Source organism: Calliphora vicina, chromosome 5 (assembly GCF_958450345.1).
Source record: "Calliphora vicina chromosome 5, idCalVici1.1, whole genome shotgun sequence".
Taxonomy (NCBI): domain Eukaryota; kingdom Metazoa; phylum Arthropoda; class Insecta; order Diptera; family Calliphoridae; genus Calliphora; species Calliphora vicina.
Window position 1 is genome coordinate 27967359 of NC_088784.1, and position 19948 is coordinate 27987306.

Sequence of the window (19948 nt, forward strand, 5' to 3'; positions counted from 1 at the left end):
CTCGAAAATCGCATGTACGGAAAAACTATAGGAGATATTCACCCCTATCGGCAATAAAATGTGAAATTTTGTTCCCATGAAATATCCATTTCCCTAGAAGGGAAAATTGCTATCGTGATATTCCCATGAACTTTTCATTTACAACCCAGCAAAAAATAATGGAAATGCATCTTTACATATGACATTTTAATCACATCTAAAGTTGCAAATGAATCTTTTCTACCTCTGAAGATGTGATTTTAAATATGGGTATTTGACACTGAATTATAAATATTTCGTTGATGTAATTGTTTCCTACATTTTTTGAATTTTATAAAATTTATTAAAACCTGTAAAAATTGGTATACAAAAAATTTTTACATTTTTTAATCATTGTTCGTAACAGCTGTTTATTGTTTACAAAATTCCATCTAAAAATTCCACAAGGGGAATTTTTTCACATGAACAAAGTTGATGAACGAAAAAAGGAAAAGGGAAAATATTTCATGTGGAATATTGATTCGCGATAGGGGTGATTGTCATAATTTTTTAATATTATTATTCGCTTTAATAAATCCCAATGTGATGATAAAAAAATTATGAAATTTGTTTAACAAAATTTTTAAAAATTTGAAATTGGAGTTTTGAAACTGCCGTTCAAAAAAATAATTTTTTTTGTCATACCTGTGAATAGGTTCATGGTATCCTACGAAGACAAAAACTCATATACATACAAGTAAATATGGATATATTTTAAGTAAAAAAGCTTTTATTTTAATATTTCTCAAAATATGTTAATACAATACATACAACCATTCTAGTGGTTGTATGTATTGTAGAAATAATTTATTTTATTAGTAAAATATTAAACATTGGGAATGTAAACGGTCAAACGCTTTAAAGGTTTTGCGTATTTTAACTAATTCTTTTTTAAATGTAAAAAACAAATATTGGAAATTTTTTTAAATACTTTTTATTATAATCAATCATGCTTGGTAATTTTTTTTTTAAATACTACAGTGCGGTTTTAATTTATTCTTACAACAATTCACTTATCATAATCAAACATGCTTAAACTTAACGCTTTTACCCGGCTATCTAAATGTGCCTTAGATATAGCTATAAATTGAGGCCGTTTTAACAATGAATATGCCGGTACCAGCAAAGAATGTATAAGCGAATGCAATTGTGTATATCCACTGCAAAATAAATCGATACCCAATTCCAATGCAGTGCCAAAATCACATTCATCTACAGCTATGGTGGCAGCAGTAGCAATGGGTTGCAGTTTATCCATTACAGCCTTGGTAACAGGATCATCTTTGTCGTCCTTTAAGCAACCAGCCGTATCAAATAATTTCAAAATTTTCTTTAACTCGGCATCACTTTCCATTAAGGGCCGGTAACCCAATTGGGTTTTTGTTTCAAAGGGAACCACAATGCCAGCACGGTGGAAAGACTTACAAACTACTTTCATGCTGCGAGCCTTCTGCAATTTCTCCAAGGATTCCAATTTTACTTCATTGGTTTCTATGAATTTCTGTTGAGATTTTTTAACATTGTTCACAGTAGCCGCTGTGAAGGGTGTACCTTGAAAATCTTTTTCCAAGTAGCTTAAAAAGGCATCAAATGCATTGCCGGCCACAAATTCGAATTCACAATTTTTAGAGGCATCATTACGGGCCACCAGCAAAGTTTCCTTATCATGGGGATCATCACGCCAATAACCGTAGTGTATGCCTGTGGCTTTTCTTACGAATAATGTCTGAAACTCTGGGGGATCGTAGAAAAAACGCCAATGTCGTAGATAATCACCCGGCTCGTGCAATTGCGCTTTATTAAACTTTCCCGCCAAAAATTCAAATGGTCCCACCAACATTAATTGAAATGTTTTCTCCACATAAGACAACAAATCCTCACCCTTCAGGTTATTTTTAAAATGTTCCAAAAATTTCCAAAATGCATAGAAATCTGGTGGCATTTCTACCAGAAATTTGTGACGTATAAATTCATTGGTTTTTAGCAAATTGTCGTATTCTTGCTGCTCCGAAAATTTAATACGTTTCTGCAACATAGCCATCCAATCTTTACCACTTATATTGGCCATGGCCTCTTTTTTCAAGTCTTCTGTTTCATATTTTGCTTTACCGTCATCCTCTTTGGGTGCTACTACAGATGTAGCAGGCTTCTCCATTTCTGAGGATCTACGTTTTGGTGGGGCTTTTGTTGTAATTTTTTCAGGCGATTCTTTCCCAGCTCCTTCAGTCTTTTCTTCTTTTTTTGGATGATTATATTTGTCCAAGTGTGTGGGATTTTTCTGATAACATTTATCCCAATATTTGCAGTCCTCCTTAGGCATTTCTTTTTTTATTTATTTGCAAACTTTACTTAAATATTTCACAATTGTCAAGAATTCGCAATAAAATTTGTAAGTGTGCAAACAAGGAGAATTTATAGAAGGTGACGACAGAACTACATCATGTACAAAAACAACAGTTATTTTGTTTTTGTTAAATGATAATTTAACTGTCAAAGTTGCCTATTGTTAGTTTGGCATTTGGGTATGTTGTATTTTTTGCCACAACAAACACAAGTGAAATGACAGTTCAATTATCTAAACAAGTGATGAAAATAAATAATCAGCTGTTCTTCTGAGGTCACCTTCTATAAATTCGCCTTGTGTGCAAAAATGTTTTGTCAGTGATGACTACTGTTTCCAGAATTGCCGGTTTATTGGCATTTTGGCGATTTTTGAGTGTGAAAAAATTCAAAGTGCAATTTGCTGATTTTTTATCTCAAAATTACGATTTTATGAAAAGTATATGAGTAAATCAAGGTTTTCATAAAATTCATTTAACCCTTAAATGCATGATTTTTACTTTTATTTTTCCCTAAAGTATCAAATATTTAGAAAATTTTTATTTATTATATTTCCTTTAGCTTTATTTTGATTTACTCCATTTAATTTTTCTGAATTAGTATCAACCTTATATTCGTCTAAAATTAAGTGGAAATGGGTTAATCAACAAATAGAAAGAATACAAATTTTACCGTTATTGTTTTTATAGACTAATATATAACTGATATATATAACTGATATATAAAAAATATAAATAATCCCAATTTAAAGAGCTTTTAATTATTTTAAAAATGTAATGAATCAAAATGAAAAATATTTTTATGATTTTGCTAAAAATATGCGAAATTTGGAAAGATTATATTAATAAAAAACTAAAATCTTTTATACAACAGTTATTTGAAGGATTTCTATATAGCCATACTTTAGACTTTTTAAAAGTATTAATACGTTATTATTGCAAACAAGAGAGATCCAAATATCATTATTGGGTATCAAATTGATGAGTATAAATTAATATTTAGTAACCGAAAACAATAGAATTTGTCTGCATCGCCCTAAGTCTCCACGTAGCAATTTTTATTGCACAAGCAAAAACGTCGACAGAACAACAGAACAACAGCACAACGATTGTTGATTGCTTTAGATGGAAAAACGTTCGTCAAAAATACAAAATTTTCAAAGCGAGAAGTTGTATGAAAAACTGAGGTGTATTTTGCTTATATATTTGAGGTATTCACATGGTCTGCTATTAGTCATATTATCATAATGTCCTAATACATTATAATAGTTGTTGTTGTGTTTTAAACAAAAAAAAGTATTATTTTATGACAAAACAATAAACATAGTTCAAATAGTGTTATTAGTTTAGACCGTATGAATACCCAATTGTGTTGAAGGATATTTTCAAATATTTTTTTTAATTTTTTTACTTTTGATCCTTAAATAAATTAAATATGTATGCATTAATCACACCATATCATTGAACTGACAGCTTACTGCTTAGGAATAATAACTCAAGCAATCATTGCGCAATGGATTGCTAGATATGGCAATTGCAGTCTACACATGGAAAATTGGACGCTATCAAATTTGACAATTGCGGGAATAAATATTGCAACGTGGAGACTTAGACCCCTTTTACACTAGGCAATTTAGTTGCGCAAATCTCTTGTGTTTGTAGATGCCGGAGGTAATGTCGGGTTAAGGAGAAGAAAATTTTCCATGCTGTTTTGTTGTTGGGCAAGAGACTTGCTCAACTAGGATTACAAAATGTATCGTTTATTGTTTTATTTGTTTTCTTTTTTTCCAATATAGGATTATTTTTTAAGTTTTTGTTACTTTTAGTTTTACTATTATTACTTTTATTCATTATTTAATTGTAAAAATATTGCATTAATCGTATATGGCCCAATGGTTTCGATCATTTAAATAAAGAAGAAAATAAAATATATAAAAATAAATCCTCCCCTTAAAAAAATAGTGTATAATTTTTTTGCCATTTCCAAATAATTGAGTTTAAAATTTTTGTGTTAGTAGACATCTAGAACAAAAGTAATATTTCAATTGATCTTTTGACCCACTTTGTGGAAGTAGAATTTCACCAAATTTTGACGACATATAGAATCAGTTATGTAGATTCTTATTATGCTTATACACTATTGTTTTATTGAGGGGACGAAATATTTTGAAACAAATACAATCGGAAATACCTGAACAATAACATTTGAGGAATGACTTTCAGAACATAATGTATAGCGAAATTAACAGAGACAAGTTTTGTAATCGAAAACGGATTTTTTAATTATAATTGTTGCTTAGCAATAGAATATATCAATTTACTATTTCTGAGGCGACCACTCATAATTATGTATTCCATTATTAACAATTAGTTTTAACTAGTGACAAAGGTTTTCAAATGAATAATAATTGTAGTCCACTTCTGATGATATTAAGTTACATCAAGTGGATCCTATTGGTTTTTAGTTGTAACAAAGATTTTAAAAACTCTTAAAAATGTGTCAACAAATAACTTTTATGAAAATTAAATAAGGCTCAAATAAAATGAAATAAAGCCAACAAATATTTTATATGAAACTAGCTGTCCGGCAAACGTTGTTCTGCCATAGCTCACACAAAGTTTGAATACTCCCACTATAATATTACCCCAGATATGCAATAATAAATTTTTACTTTGTATGCCATGCCCATTGTTCCTATATAGGTCAATTGTGAATCTAAACCATCCAGTGACCCACTCAAACGCACACAACAAATTTCATCGAAATCGGCCCAGCCGTTAAGAAGGAGTTCAGTTAATAACACACGTACAGAAGAATTATATATATAACTAGCTGTCTCGGCAAACGTTGTTCTGCCATAGCTCACACAAAGTTTGAAGACTCCCACTATAATAGTACTCCAGATATAAAATAATAAATGCTTATTTCGTATGGGAGATGCCATGCCCATTATACCTATATAGGTCAATTATGAATCTAAACCATTCAGGGACCCACTCAAACACACACAACAAATTTCATCGAAATCTGCCCAGCCGTTAAGGAGGAGTTCAGTTACTAACACACGTACAGAAGAATTATATATATAAAGATAAACCATCAGGAAATAAACTAACTTTTGATTAAAATAAAATAATCAATTTAAGTGAAATCTGCTCATGGTACATGGTACTCGTACACATACTATAAATGTTTTTATCGACTAAAATATAAGTATAACATCAGCAATAAACAATTTATGGACAATATGATGACCAATTTTTATGTGGTTATGTTTATAAATTTGAAATTATTCCACAAAACAGCGTAATAACTCCCAGAGCCTAGAAAATTTTAGATATTTCGATTTTGAACTCTACTGAAATTAAAAACACAGTTATGAGCTACATTACCGTTCAACATGTTTCTGATATTTTAAGAAGTATTTCGGTCATTTAGTAAGTATATTAGGTTTAGATAATGGAAAAGTTTTTAAATATAGAGCTATATAAAAGTTCTGTTTTTAATTGATTTCACAGAACTGACGTACCTTTACTGATATCAAACATTTTCATTGATAAACTATTTACACAATCGCGATATTTTAAATGATAGAATCAAAATCTAATATGTACTACCAAACAACACGAATCCCCCAAAAACAAAGCCAGTATGTATAATATTCTCTACCCAATTATTGTTTTTGGCAAAAGCACCCAAAATTATTGAATGCAATTCAATAGTATGTGCTTAATTTATTTTAGACATTTGTTTTCAATGTAACTGACCTTGACTTTCAAATTTAAAACATCATTGGATTTGTTTTTATTATTTCCCTAAATACATTTCAATACAATTTTACATCATTATAATTATGTACATCAATTGCGTAGAAAAAATATTTACAATCTTGTTTAATTCACTTGTAAACATTTGTTTGCTAAATTTTTTGGTAAATAATTGTACTTACATATAAAATATTCCATTAATTTGTAAATGTTGTGGAAAATTTTATATATTTTTATTAATTTTTTAGAGAAAACTTTACTTTTTTATGATATTCGATAATAGTAAAAAAAACCTACACCAATTCTGTATTTAATTACAATTACACCGCAACTGACAGCTGTTCGCAGTGATGTTAATTTAGCTATTTTTGTTGTTAAATTAAGCGATTTAACGAAACCAAAAATATCAACAACAAATGTTTGATATTTTGTATTTGAGTCAGAATTTAGGAATTTAGTCGATTAAATTATAGTAAAAGTTAAATGAAAAATAATATATAGTTGAGATGAAACGCCAAAATTTGCATAAAAACTAAATTAAGCTAGTTTAGTCGGGCGTTGCAGAAAAAAGTTAACATCATTGGTTGTATGATTGATTTTTTGAGCGGAGTATGTTCAGTGAAGTTAAGCATGGTTGCTGTAAAAAGTAGCTAAATTAAAGTAATTCCAGTTGGACATTCAAAAAAGTAATTTATTCTGTTGATTAGCTCCAAATATTAATATGTACTGTTCATATTCTACTGATTAACGTTTTTAAATTTAGAACAAAAATATTTTTGTGAAATATTAGAAACCACTTTTTATATTCATATTATGAAACCTAACTAAAATATACATACAAACATTGTGACTACTAAAGGCCCACTAAAGGTTAAAATATATGGAATAGATAATAATAAACAAATCTATTTATATAATTTATTTCAGAAAACACTTAACTGGACTTTATTTACTCTATTTACGTCTATATATTACTAATTTAGCATTTTTATTAATTGATCGAATGATCGAATTGTAACAAAAATCTAGAATTGTAACATTTCCATCCCTGGACTCTGCAAAATGCAAATAATCGCTAAACTGGCAACAACACTGGTAAAAATGCAACGCTGTTTCTATCTCTTTTGAAGCCATTCTCAAATTGCGCTGCTCACGTCATGGGCCACTGAAATGATCAAAACCAAAGTAAATTAATAAAGTAGACTCAGTAGAACAGCTGACTATTTTTTTTACTTTGGTCTGAACTGTCAATTCACTTGTGGTTGTTGTGGCGAAAAATACAACAAGCCCAAAAGCAAAAACAACAACAGGCAACTTTGACAGCTCAGACCTTAAACCAAAAACAAAATTGCTTGTGGTTTTTGTAAATGTTGTATTTGTTGTAGTACTGTCGCTACTTTATTAATTTACTTTGATCAAAACCATTTTTTATAATGGATTTTTCATTGTGAGAAATGGGGGGTCTTCAAGCCAATTAGTCCCCCATCTAGATGAGAGTCGGAGATGAAGTTGAACAATCTGACAGCATTTTATCATCTCTAGATCCTTCTAGTTTTTTGTAGCAACTGGAAAAAGCTAGTAGCAAAACCTACAAAATTTTTAATTATTTGAAACGACTTTGTTAAGGGATTAGCCGACCGTAGTGATTGTTTTTTGTGTGTGATGTAGTTAGAGCAGTTATAGTGATAAAATGTAACTGTAACGTCTGAACCTGTTAAAAACAGAATTTCATTACGTTTATGCGGATCTTTTGTTGGTTTAATCCATTTTTAAACGCAAGATTTGATTCTTAAGCCTTTCTATTCTTCTGGCTGTAATAATCCATTTAAATAATTTGTTAAGAACAGTTCTTCAAAAACATTTTATAATAAAAAGGGGGTTTTATAATTTCAAACTGTGTAAATACAACTGACATAGTTGCATAAATAGTATCTACATTTACAAACAACATAGTTGCAAAAATGTTAGTGACACAAAGACGAAACAAGTGGGTAAAAGGGGAAAATTTACTGAAAGATGTGAAAAGTGCCGTTTACACGATTGTAAAGAGCCGTGGTAATCTGATTTTACACACAGCAATTTTTCTTCAAGCTATTTCTGAAAGAAGAGGGATACATAATTGCTTGTACCGAGAGGTACTATGGCGTCTATTAAGTTTTGACATACAAAATTTATCACAGACTTGCTGTGTGTGAGACTTGCTTCAAGAAAAATTGCTGTGTGTAAAAGCAGACATAGCTCTTTTTTCAAATAACACTGCAGCCACACGATCAAGTTTTTCTTGATAGTCTTTTACATATACTGTTTGTCAAAATTTATAAAAATTGAAAGCGGTGACGTAGGCAGCACGCAACTTGAAAACAATTTTAGTACAAATTGGACATAAAAATGTAATCAGCTGTTTTCTTGAATGAAAAATTGAACACCAACTTGAATGTGAAATTGAATGCAAGTTCGTTTCAATTCTTAAAAGTGTGAGTGTATTAGTAAAAAAGTGTGAGTGTATTAAAACTTGAAAGGCAAAACTTGATCGTGTAACCCCCAAGTAAAGCTCTGTTTTCAAAAAGTTCAAATGGTTTTTGTTGACATTCTCATGGAATTGCCCATATGGTATTTTAAACTTTATTATTTCATTTTGAAAATTTCAACTCTAAATTATCATAGAAATATCAAAATTACTTTTTTCTTTGTGATTTGACACAAACAAATCAAAACATGACAAACAAAATTTAAAAACAAATAAGAATTTGCCAATAAAAAAAGCCGACAAACATAAACACAAAACGAATCACTAAATAAATATTTAATTAGGCGAAAAAGGCAACAAAATAATACACAACACAGCAGTAATAAACAAAAATATGCAGTAGTAAGGGCAGTGGCAGTAGTAGACCGCAAAAAAACGAAATAAAAACAAATGAAAAATTAACGTTTGCGCAGCTGAGGAGACACATAAAAAAAGACAAGTGAAACTAAAAGAAACCTGCTAATTAAAAATAAGACCAGGAGGTGCAAAAGCGAAATTTTGCTACAAAAAAATTAAATTAATTTCTTAAAAAATGAAGACTTTGGAAGAAATTAAACAAGAATATCCGTTGCACTGGCATATCTGGCAAAATAATGTCGACGAACTGGGGGAGTTGCTAAAAAATGAAAAAGTAAGTTGAAAAGTATAGACGACGAGGAGGCATTGAGGTACAACTGGCCGTAGTGATAGTAGTAAATAAAGCAATTCTAAGGAAAGGGTCAAGTGGTAAAAATGTGTAAAACAAGTTGAAAAGTGAAGAAAATAAATTAAGGTTTCCGGGTCAAAATTTCCGCATTGACTAGAGTCTCTAAAGGTTTGTCATTCATCATGCCAACAAACTTTCATTGAAATCTGGAAGTTAATTTAATTAAAAATATTGCTTTTGTTTGTTAAGCAAATAGCTATGTACTTTTGTGCTAATTTGCGAATTTATTGTCATTTTCTAAGATAAGCTTTATATGTATGTAGGTATTTTTGTTTTATTTTCATACTCATATTGAAATTGTTAATTTGTTTTTGTTCTAGATTGATAAGGAAAAAATCGATCCCCGTGGCCGTACACCTTTAATGTTAGCGGTGAAATTAGCACATTTACAATGTGTCAAATATCTTTTAGCTGCCAAATGTAGTGCCACCTATGAGCATGAGGGTTGGTCAAGTAAGTTGCATTAACTTTTCAGATGTTTGTTTATGTGTCAGTGCGACTTTGTGAATTTTGTTTATTTTACGCTAATTCTGTGTGTGTTTTATTGTCTATCTTTTTTTGTAGTTGTCCAGGAAGCTGTTTGTTCGAGTAATGAGGAAATTTTAACTGCCATACTGGAAGTACGAGATTTACAACGTCATGTCCAAAGAGTTACACATGTCCCAAAGTTATTGCAACATTTATTGGATGCTCCGGATTTTTACATAGAAATGAAATGGGAATTCACCTCTTGGGGTGGGTGTTTGAAAATTTACTAATAAAAATTAAAATTTGTTTAAGTTTCTTAATTTGTAGTTCCCCTAATGTCACGCCTTTGTCCAAGTGATACATACAGAGTGTACAAGCGCGGAGCTAATGTACGAATAGATACCACACTGTTGGGTTTTGAAAATAACACCTGGCAACGAGGGAATCGTTCATATATATTCAAAGGATTAAGTAATTTAGAATTTTAAATGATTAAAACAAAAATATATTAAATTTTTTCTCTCTACCACAGAGGACAGTGCTACAATGATTGAAATCGATCATGACACCCATGAGGTAATGATTGAACAAATGAGCTCTGATATTGGTGATATAGTTGCAATACCACCGCCCATAGGATCGGTGAGAGCGCGCCTAAATGCCCCCGTCATCACAAATAATATTGAAATGGAAAAAATCAGTTTTGAACGCAACAAATCGGGCATTTGGGGTTGGCGTAGTGAAAAATCCGAAATAATTAATGGCTACAATTGCAAAGTGTACGGAGCTAGTAATGTGGAGTTTGTAACAAAAACCAGAATGGATCATTTATCAGAAGAACAAATAAAGGTGGTGGTAATAGATATTTTGAATGTGTACATTTAGAACGTGTTTGATGTTTAAATTACAATTTCAATTAATTTCGTTTAGGCTAAAACGTCAAGAACACCATTCCATAGCTTTTTGGGCTTAGCAGAAGATGAGTATATAGCCAGTCCAGATTTAGCATCGCTGAGAGAAAAAGTGAGTAAAAAAGGAGTATGGAAATGGTTTTGTGAAATATAGGGTTTACTTTAAGATAAAGATTGAACAAAATTTTGGGTGAAAATAAATTTTGTGAAAGAATTTGTTGGTGAAAAAAAAATGGGTGAAAACAATAATTTTTGGTAAAAACATATTGATTTTTTTTATTTGTAAAAAAACATTTTATCAGTAAAAAAAATTTTGTAAAAAATGTTGGTGGAAATAAATTCGAGGTACAAAATTGTTTTTCCAATTTTGAAACATTGCCGGTATAAAATTCTATAGCGATGTATACATACGTCGTTGGAAAGATCTTTTAAATGTTTATCGTTAGATATCCATATTGTATATGTTAATGACTTATTAATCGAGATATATATAGAAAATATGTCAAAAATCGAGGTAGCCGGTGTTTTTTGCATAAATCTCAGCCTTTTGTGGGCCGATTTTCCCAAATTTAAATAGACGAATCGGTATTAATGATGTATCAATCATGTACAGTACCGGCCAAAACATTTTGGACAACATTTGCTTTATAACCTTTTTCCAATTCCAAAGAAAGTAAAGATTTTAGAAACAACAAATGCCGCACATCTTATTTGGCATACAACTAATAAGATTCTCTATATATTTGTATACACTTGTTTGTACATAATATCGTCAAGTTTGTGTAAAGGTCTTAAGCTTTCACAAGTAAAGCAACCCCACATCATAACATGTCCAGCTGACACTTCTCTTCTTTATACAGTCGGTACACTTAACTGCAGATTGAGAGAATCTATTACTCTAGAAGCTGAAGTGTATGGAACTTTTTTGAACTCTCTATACATTCGAGTTCAAGGCCAAGAAATTGTGCTACTTCAACGGGGTTGGTCCACAAATTCATTGGACTAAGTGAAGTAACATTGGCTGGGCAGTTATATATGTGGGGGTATCATGAGGACTCTGACCACATAATGGGCATACATTTGGGACGGCACGGTCTATGCGGGACCAGTAGGAATTGAATATGTTGCTCCATGCCGACCTCAGTTGTAACAGAGCTACTCTAGTTTTCCGCGGTAGGTATTTGTACGTGTCAGCTATAGGCGTTGGGCGGCCTCCAAGTACAACAATCATGCTGTAACCGCGGTATTGATGACGTCTCTATGAATGTCGTTCAAAGCTGGCCTATATAAATTGCGATCCAATGGATCCTGCACATACCTTTGTATGTTTTCCTCGTATACACGAAGAGCCTTCATGGGATTCTCCAGCTGTGTGATGCTGATGCTAAGATGACTTCTCTGATGACGTCCAAGGAGAAACTTTTTTTACAACATTACGTTGTGTTACTTTACTGTAGGAATCTTTGTTTCCTCGTGTTGATGGTGTTCCAATGTAATTTGCATGCTGGTAATGTGCATTGCGGTTGTCCGCATCGGTGAATAGTATCCACAATTTTGGTTTTTTATACTTATTTATTATGAAGCTGATGGTAGAATTTCGCTACACAATTTTTGAATACTAACAGATAAGCATGCAATGTATTAAGTCTACAGTTCAAACAATATTCAGTAACTTTGAAAACACTGGTAGAGTTAAAAACAAGCTGCGAAGTGGTCGCCCAAAGAAACTACATCGTAGAGATGTAATCTTCATTTTAAAAGAAGTCAACAAAAACTCAAAAGTAAATACCACAAAATTGGCCAAAAAACTCGCAATAAGATCAGAAGTTATTGTTCATCGACGAACAATTCAAAGAACCTTAAATAATAATGGTAATTAAAGCAGAACTCCTCAATTGTACACACCACCTCAAAGCCCGGACTTAAATTTTATTAGGCACGTGTGAGAAATTCTACAACGGAAGATCCGAAAACATCTTATTACTTGTGCACCAATGTTAAAGGAGAACCTTCCAGAAGATGCCCAGACGCTTGTAGATGCCCGTGGTGGCCCAACGAAATATTGAATTTAATGAATCGCTGAAAAATGTTTATTTAGTGTACAGATCGTATGTAGACTTTTGTCAACATATTTTTTTAATTTTTTGTGAATAAAAGTTAAATTAATTATAAATTTAGCGATATTTTTTTGTTATATTACTAAAAATGCATTTGTAATAAAACTGCATCATTACTTTTACTTATTATAGTTTAGAAGTCCGCGAGTTACGAAAATAGTGGTCGTATGCAGACTTTTGTCGGTCACTGTATTTAAAATTTTTTTTTTTAAATTACAATGATTTTAATTGAGAACATTTATATCACAACCCACTTATCCATATAAATATCTCATATTTAGGCACCCACACCTCATACTGAGGAACATAATACAGATGATGGCGAAGAAGTGGCCGCCTCTAATAGCAATAGTCCTAATAATTCCGGTTCAAATTCTCCTAAAAATGTTATAACACCCCAGGAGTATTTTACACCCGATGTAGATTTAAATGGTCGTGATATAGGGCGACCCAAAAAAGTTAACACTAAGGTAAGTTATTGATCTCTTAAATATTTAATTATTTTATTATTTTTTCTCCAATTTATTTGCTATTTTGTTTTTCTTTGCACTTTAGCTTCAACGTTTCAAAGCAAATCTATGGCTTTGTGAAGATTATCCCATGCGTCTCCAAGAACAAGTACTTCCCATTTTAGATCTTATGTCCACTATGGCCAGTCCACATGTGTCCAAATTAAAAGACTTTATTACAATGCAACTGCCTTCCGGTTTTCCAGTTAAAGTAGAAATACCATTATTCCATGTGCTAAATGCGTGCATTACCTTTGGTAATGTATTCGCCATGACAATGCCAATTGAAAATGTAACAACGATAAATGAAGATGATCGCATAACATGCATAGTGGATGATCGTTGTTTCGATATACCCACACATTACACGAATAAGGGTAAGAGTTTCTTAGTTATTTACTTAAAATTAATTGTTTTAATTGTTTATGTAATATTTTAGGTACTGATTCCAGACGGCAAATGCCTTTAGATGAGGATGATATGCTGCAATATGCTATAGAACAGAGTTTGGTGGAATCTTCTGGTGGTGCCTGTGGCTTAAATCTTGATGGCACTTCTACGGATAAGGTTGATATATGGGAGGCCTTAAGAGGTCAAGGTGTGGGTGCCGATGATGAAGAAGATGAACAATTGCAGAGGTAAGATTTTATTTGGGGGTTTATATTGTATTAAAATGCATGGATTAGTTTTTTGTAGGAGTAACTGAATTGAATTAGCTTTGAAATTTTATTTAAATTAGTAGAACTTTATAATAATGAATGAAAACAAACCTTTTTAGAACTGAAATGTCTGTGACCTTTTAAACAGTGAATGACAATACAATGGAAACTTTTCCATAAATTCATTGTTTGGCATCAATCCAAGTTTTTCAAAATTGTTATAAAAATAAAACAAACAAATTTCAAATTTAAATTAGAGACGAAGATCTCTTTTTATTGTAAATAAATATTACCTCGTAGAAGGAATATGTATATCGCGTTTTTTAGTAAGATGCACGTAGTGCTTATAAGACAATTTGACAAGTGGTTTTTAATGCTAAAATAACAAGCTTAATTTGGTGGCAAACAATATTTAACGGTTTACTCGCTAGAATCTAGTAAAATACTTCCAGCTAAGTTGCATAAAAAAAGGAAACAACAATATATTCTAACGTTGTTAAAAATAGTATAATACGTTTAATGTAGTTATTACAAAAAGGATGCAACCTAAACATTCATAATAATCTGTCAAATTTCTGTCCAGTCTCTTTCCATTCGGGCGTCTTACAAATGCTCTCACATCACTAAATCATAAAATGTATTTGGATTCACCAAAAAAAAAATTATTCCATTTCTGTCTCGGCAAATTGTAGAAATGAAAGGTTTTTTGATAGAAGATACCAACTAAAACCAACCACAGTTCGATAAATTATTTTGCAATTTATGATTATTGATAATAATTGTTGGGAAATTCTTAAACTCTCTTGCTATTAAATTATTTTGTCTTCTAGGGGTCTTCCTACTAAATATTTACTTTTTACAGTACCTCTTACATGATTTTTTTTTAATTTTTAAAACTGCTGATTTATAGTTTAGTTTTTAGCTTCTAGCATTTTAAAATCGTGTATTAGTTTGGTTAAAAAATATAGTTTTTTAAAAAAGTTTCCATTGACTGTCACTCACTGTATAACGCACAATTAAAAATGTTTATATACCTAACGGATTAATATCGGTATCTGTAGAATTTGATTTTTGTGAAAAACAAATTTCATTTCGCGAAAATTCAATCATTTATTTGATGGTGGACGGACAGAAGAAATGTTTAATCATCTCTTCTACCTAAAGTAGGCAGAATTAAATTAGCTTGACTTTAAAAACGGGTTTTTCAAATATTGACTGTAAAGAGGCCATTAGACATTCAAATATATTTGAAGATAAGTTTGACGAATATAAATGACTTTGTATTGTTGGTTAAGTTAAGTTGTTGCGCTTTTCGCTGGATGCTTAGGCCAGCTCATTAGAAATCGTTTCCCAACATTTTGGAAAACTTTAAATACTTTATAAAAGATTTACTTTAAACTCAATAAACCATACTCAGAAAATATAAAAGTTTTGACAAATTAGCAACAAAAAAGTATTTTATGAATTAATAAGCCTCACTCAAAATTGTAATTAAATTTTTGCTTAAATGTAATTTTTTTAACTCATGGCGATTTCTTTTTACCATTAACAAATTTTAAGCATAAACATTCATACTGGTTGGGCAAATTTGAGGTTAAGAAGTAAATTGACTCGCTGTTTTTTCAATAAATTCAGTTTTTGTTTGATACCAAGCAACGCTGAATTCCATCTTTTAGAACATTAGCTGTTGATCTTTCAAATTATCCAGCGGCATTAATTCAAAAAATAAGGCGGACAATTGACATTGCCAAATCGAGAAATTATGCGAACTGGAAATGCCACATATAGCTTGATATTGCTCCAGTATTTTGCTATAGTTCCATGTTTTTATAATAATGAAGTCTCTTGCTATAGCCCCTAGCTTCTTATAGATATAAAGAAGTCTATCGCTATAGGGAAGTCTCACGCTATAGTTCCAGTCTTCCTCTTTTAGGAAGTGCTCGCTATAGCTCCTATCTTTCTTTTTAAGATGTCTCTCGCTATAGCTCCAGTTTTCACCTATAAGGCATTCTCTCGCTATACCTCTCATCTTCCTTTGTAAATAATACCAGTCTTCCTATATAGGGAAATCTCTGGCACTAGCTTTAGTCTTCCTCTAAAAGGGAGTCCTCGCTATATCTCCAGTCTTCATATACGGAAGTCGCTATAACACCAGTCTTCCTCTATAACAAGTCTGCCCGCTATGGCTGCCTCTATAAGATAGTATATAGCTACAGCTCCAGTCATTCTCTTTAAGGAAGTATAACACTACAGCTCCAGTCTTCCTCTTAAAGGAAGTCTCTTGCTGTTGCTTCCCTCAACCTTTGTAAGGAAGTCTCTCCCTATAGCTCCAATTTTCCTTTTTAAGGAAGTTTCTCGCTATGGCTTCGGTCTTCCTATTTAAGGAAGTATCTCGCTATAGCTCCTGAAATTCACTCGTAGTTCCAGTCTTCCTATATAAGGCAGTCTCTCGCTATAACTCCAGCCTTCCTTTATAAGGAAGTGTCCCAGTCTTCCTTTATAGGAAAGTCTCTAACTTTAGCTCCAATCTTCTTACATAAGAAAGTCTCCCGCTATAGCATTAGTCTTCCTATTTAAGGAAGTCTTTGACTATAGCTCCAGTTTTAATATATAAGGAAGCTCCAGTCTTCCAATATAAGGAAGTCTTTCGCTATAGCTCCAGTCTTCCTATATAAGGAAGTTCTCTCGCTATAGATCCAGTCTTCCTATATAAAGAAGTCTCTCGCTATAGCTCCAGTATAAGGAAGTCTTTCGCTATAGCTTCAGTTTTCCAAAATAAGGAAGTCTCTTGCTATAGTTCCAGTTTTCCTATATAAGTCTCTTGCTATAGTTCCAGTCTTCTTATATAAGTCTCTTGCTATAGCACCAGTCTTCCTATATAAGGAGTCTCTTGCTATAGTTCCAGTCTTCCTATATAAGGAAGTCTCTCGCTATAGATCCAGTCTTCCTATATAAAGAAGTCTCTCGCTATAGCTCCAGTATAAGGAAGTCTTTCGCTATAGCTTCAGTTTTCCAAAATAAGGAAGTCTCTTGCTATAGTTCTAGTATTCCTATATAAGTCTCTTGCTATAGCTCCGGTCTTCCTATATAAGGAGTCTCTTGCTATAGCTCCAGTCTTCCTATATAAGGAAGTCTCTCGCTATAGATCCAGGGTTCCTATATAAGGAAGTCTCTCCCTATAGCTCCTGTCTTCCTATATGGAAGTATTTCGCTATAGCTCCAGTCTTCCTATATAAGGAAGTCTCTCGCTATAGCTCCAGTCTTCTCATATAAGGAAGTCTCTCGCCATAAATTAAATTTTACTCTATAAGGAAGTCTGTAGCTCCAGTCTTCCTATATGAGGAAGTCTCTCGCTATTCCAGTCCTTCTATATAAGAAAGCTCCTGTCTTCCTATATAAGGAAGTATTCCGCTATAGCTCCAGTCTTCCTATATATGGAAGTCTCTCGCTATTCCAGTCCTTCTATATAAGGAAGTCTCTCGCCATAAATAAAATTTTACTCTATAAGGAAGTCTGTAGCTCCAGTCTTTCTATATGAGGAATTCTCTCCTTATAGCTCCAGTCTTCTTATATAAGGAAGTCTCTCGCTAGAACTCCAGTCTTCCTATATAGCTCCAATCTTCTCTCCCTATAGCTCCAATTGTTCTATATAAGGATGTCCCTCCTTACAGCTCCAGTCTTCTTATATAAGGAAGTCTCTCGCTAAAACTCCAGTTTTCCTATATAAGTATGTTCTTCGCTATAGCTCCAATCTTCCTACATAAAGAATTTTCGATATAGTTCCAGTCTTCCTATATAAGGAAGTCTTTCGCTATAGCTTCAGTTTTCCAAAATAAGGAAGTCTCTCACTATAGCCCCAATCTTCCAAAATAAGGAAGTCTCTCGCTATAGCTCCAGTCTTCCAAAATAAGGAAGTCTCTCGCTATAGCTTCAGTGTTACTCTACAAGGAAGTCTCTCGCACTTGTTCAGTTTTTCAAAAAGACAATTGATTAATATTTCCCAAGTTTTTACTAAATAAATGTCAATTTCTGAAATTTCCCCATTTGACAGTCAATTCACTTCCTAACCTAAAATTTGTCCCTCCTTTATAATATCCAAAGAATAAATATTAATATTAATTTTAAAATTTGAATTTCACGGTCTTACGATATGTAGTCAAACTAAGAAAATAGTATAAAATACTTAATCTTCAGCTATGTTTGATTGTCTATTTGGTACCCAAAGGTCTTTTATGTATTTTGTTCGAAAAAATTTTACGTCCATAGAAAAGGGATATGTAGTTCAAAATGCATAATTGGCTTGCATAAGCATGATTTTATTTATTAAAAAAAAGTAATCAAATTTAAATTTTTCTTTGTAATTTTTTCCCTTAAAATTGTCCTTTACTCAATCAACTAAACTAAATTCCCCTGCTAGACTATTGTCATCGAAAGTAAATTTCCGAACAACACCCAATCGTTTAACCACACAAAATTATACACAATTTCGCAATAACAGTACACAAAAGCAAAACATTAACTATGGCAAACATTCACCAAATCCACCAAGACCCAACCGAAACTCAAATGCTTTTGCAACTTCCAACTCTTTGAATCCTTCACCCATAACCCAACAGAGAAATCGTACACCTTCAACACAAAATTCCAATACACATTTTAAAAATGATATGGAAAAAATGAAAAATATTTTCAAGTAGTTTAAATGCATGTTTTAGTTTTTTTGTTTTTTCATAATTTTTTTTTTTGGTTTTGGCTTTTCAATTTGCAATGCTTTTATTAAAGTGTTGTGGTTGATGAAAGTAGTGGTTTAAGTAAAGTAATATTTCCTGTTTATCGCTATTTAACCTTAATATTTGATCCCAAAAACCTTGGCCTTTTTCTTTGTGGTTTCCTCTTTTATGTGTAGAGTTTTACAAGAATCTTTATGTGCTGTCAATACAACGGGTGGCTCACCCGTTTCCGAAGATGATGATGACGACGGTGGCTTTAAATTTATAGATCCGGATTTAGCGTTGGCTTTGCGTCTCAGCCAACAGGATCAGCAGCAATATGAATTGGAACGTCAACGTGAACAGGAGATGATAGAACAAGCTTTAAAATTAAGTTTACAAGAACATTAGAAATAAGTTTATACATTTATTTTCATTTGTTTTTGTATATTTTACGTTTATTCCTTTAAATTATTTTTTTGTTTCCTTTTGAGTTTTAGAACTCAACTAAAAGGTTGTGTTTACTTTTTTGTAGTTTTGTTTGTAATTTTGTTAAATAATCCGCTCTAAAATCTTGGATTTAAGGCAATATTATATATATTATTTTATATATGTAGCTTTGTATACAACATACCTTTAGTTTTTGATTTCGATTTTATTATTTAAATGCCTTCGTATGATGTTGTGGTTTCTTTCCTTTTTTTATGCCAAATTTATGTTAAATAAATGTTATTTTTATTTATACATATTTACATGTAGGTAATGTATGTAGAGAAAAGAGATCAGATCAAGAGTCATCTTAAGAATCAACAATTAATTATTATATACACTTAATATTATTTTTACTTTGTATACTTAATGAAATAATATACATATGTATTTATATACACATACAAAATATACATTTAAGTACACATTATATACACCAATGCATACAACAAAAACACACACACACCATACACTTCTTATATATATATATAAATTACAATACATTAAAAAAACAACTATTATATTTTAATTTGTTATATTATTATAATAAAAGTAATAAATGAAAAAAAGAATAAATAAAAACAACAAACTTAAAATCAGAAATAAATCTTTAAAACATCATTTGAAAAATAACTAATAAAATTCCTGAGATTTTTCATTAACTGAAGCTTTAGAAGAAGTGTTCAAATTCAACTCAATAAAAATCAAACAACCTCAACTCAACATCT

At 31.5% G+C, this 19948-nt stretch overlaps 3 protein-coding genes across 5 annotated transcripts in view; 1 reads left to right on the top strand and 2 right to left on the bottom strand.

Moving 5' to 3' along the window:
* Positions 1-6464, bottom strand: part of LOC135962025 (lysophosphatidylserine lipase ABHD12) — a 33196-nt gene extending 26732 nt beyond the window's left edge. Inside the window, exon 1 of the mRNA XM_065513734.1 lies at positions 6308-6464. The gene's annotated coding sequence lies outside the window, so the exon portion shown is untranslated. The remainder of the gene's footprint in view (positions 1-6307) is intronic.
* Positions 936-2415, bottom strand: LOC135960218 (histone PARylation factor 1-like). Its single transcript, XM_065511454.1, has one exon. The coding sequence runs from the start codon at positions 2336-2338 to the stop codon at positions 1028-1030; it is 1311 nt and encodes a 436-aa protein (XP_065367526.1). The 5' UTR covers positions 2339-2415; the 3' UTR covers positions 936-1027.
* Positions 6465-8836: 2372 nt separating the features above from the next.
* LOC135960290 (ankyrin repeat domain-containing protein 13D) lies at positions 8837-19862 on the top strand. 3 transcript variants are annotated; one of them, XM_065511537.1, is made up of 10 exons: positions 8837-9283; positions 9679-9811; positions 9923-10093; positions 10154-10297; positions 10359-10681; positions 10757-10849; positions 13136-13324; positions 13410-13740; positions 13803-14001; positions 18929-19862. In XM_065511537.1, the coding sequence occupies exons 1-10, from the start codon at positions 9185-9187 to the stop codon at positions 19140-19142; spliced, it is 1896 nt and encodes a 631-aa protein (XP_065367609.1). In that variant the 5' UTR covers positions 8837-9184; the 3' UTR covers positions 19143-19862. The 3 variants fall into 3 exon arrangements, with proteins under 3 accessions (XP_065367609.1, XP_065367610.1, XP_065367612.1); XM_065511538.1 differs by having other exon boundaries at positions 8838-9283; positions 10359-10675; XM_065511540.1 differs by lacking the exon at positions 8837-9283 and adding an exon at positions 9358-9466.
* Positions 19863-19948: the final 86 nt, after the last annotated feature.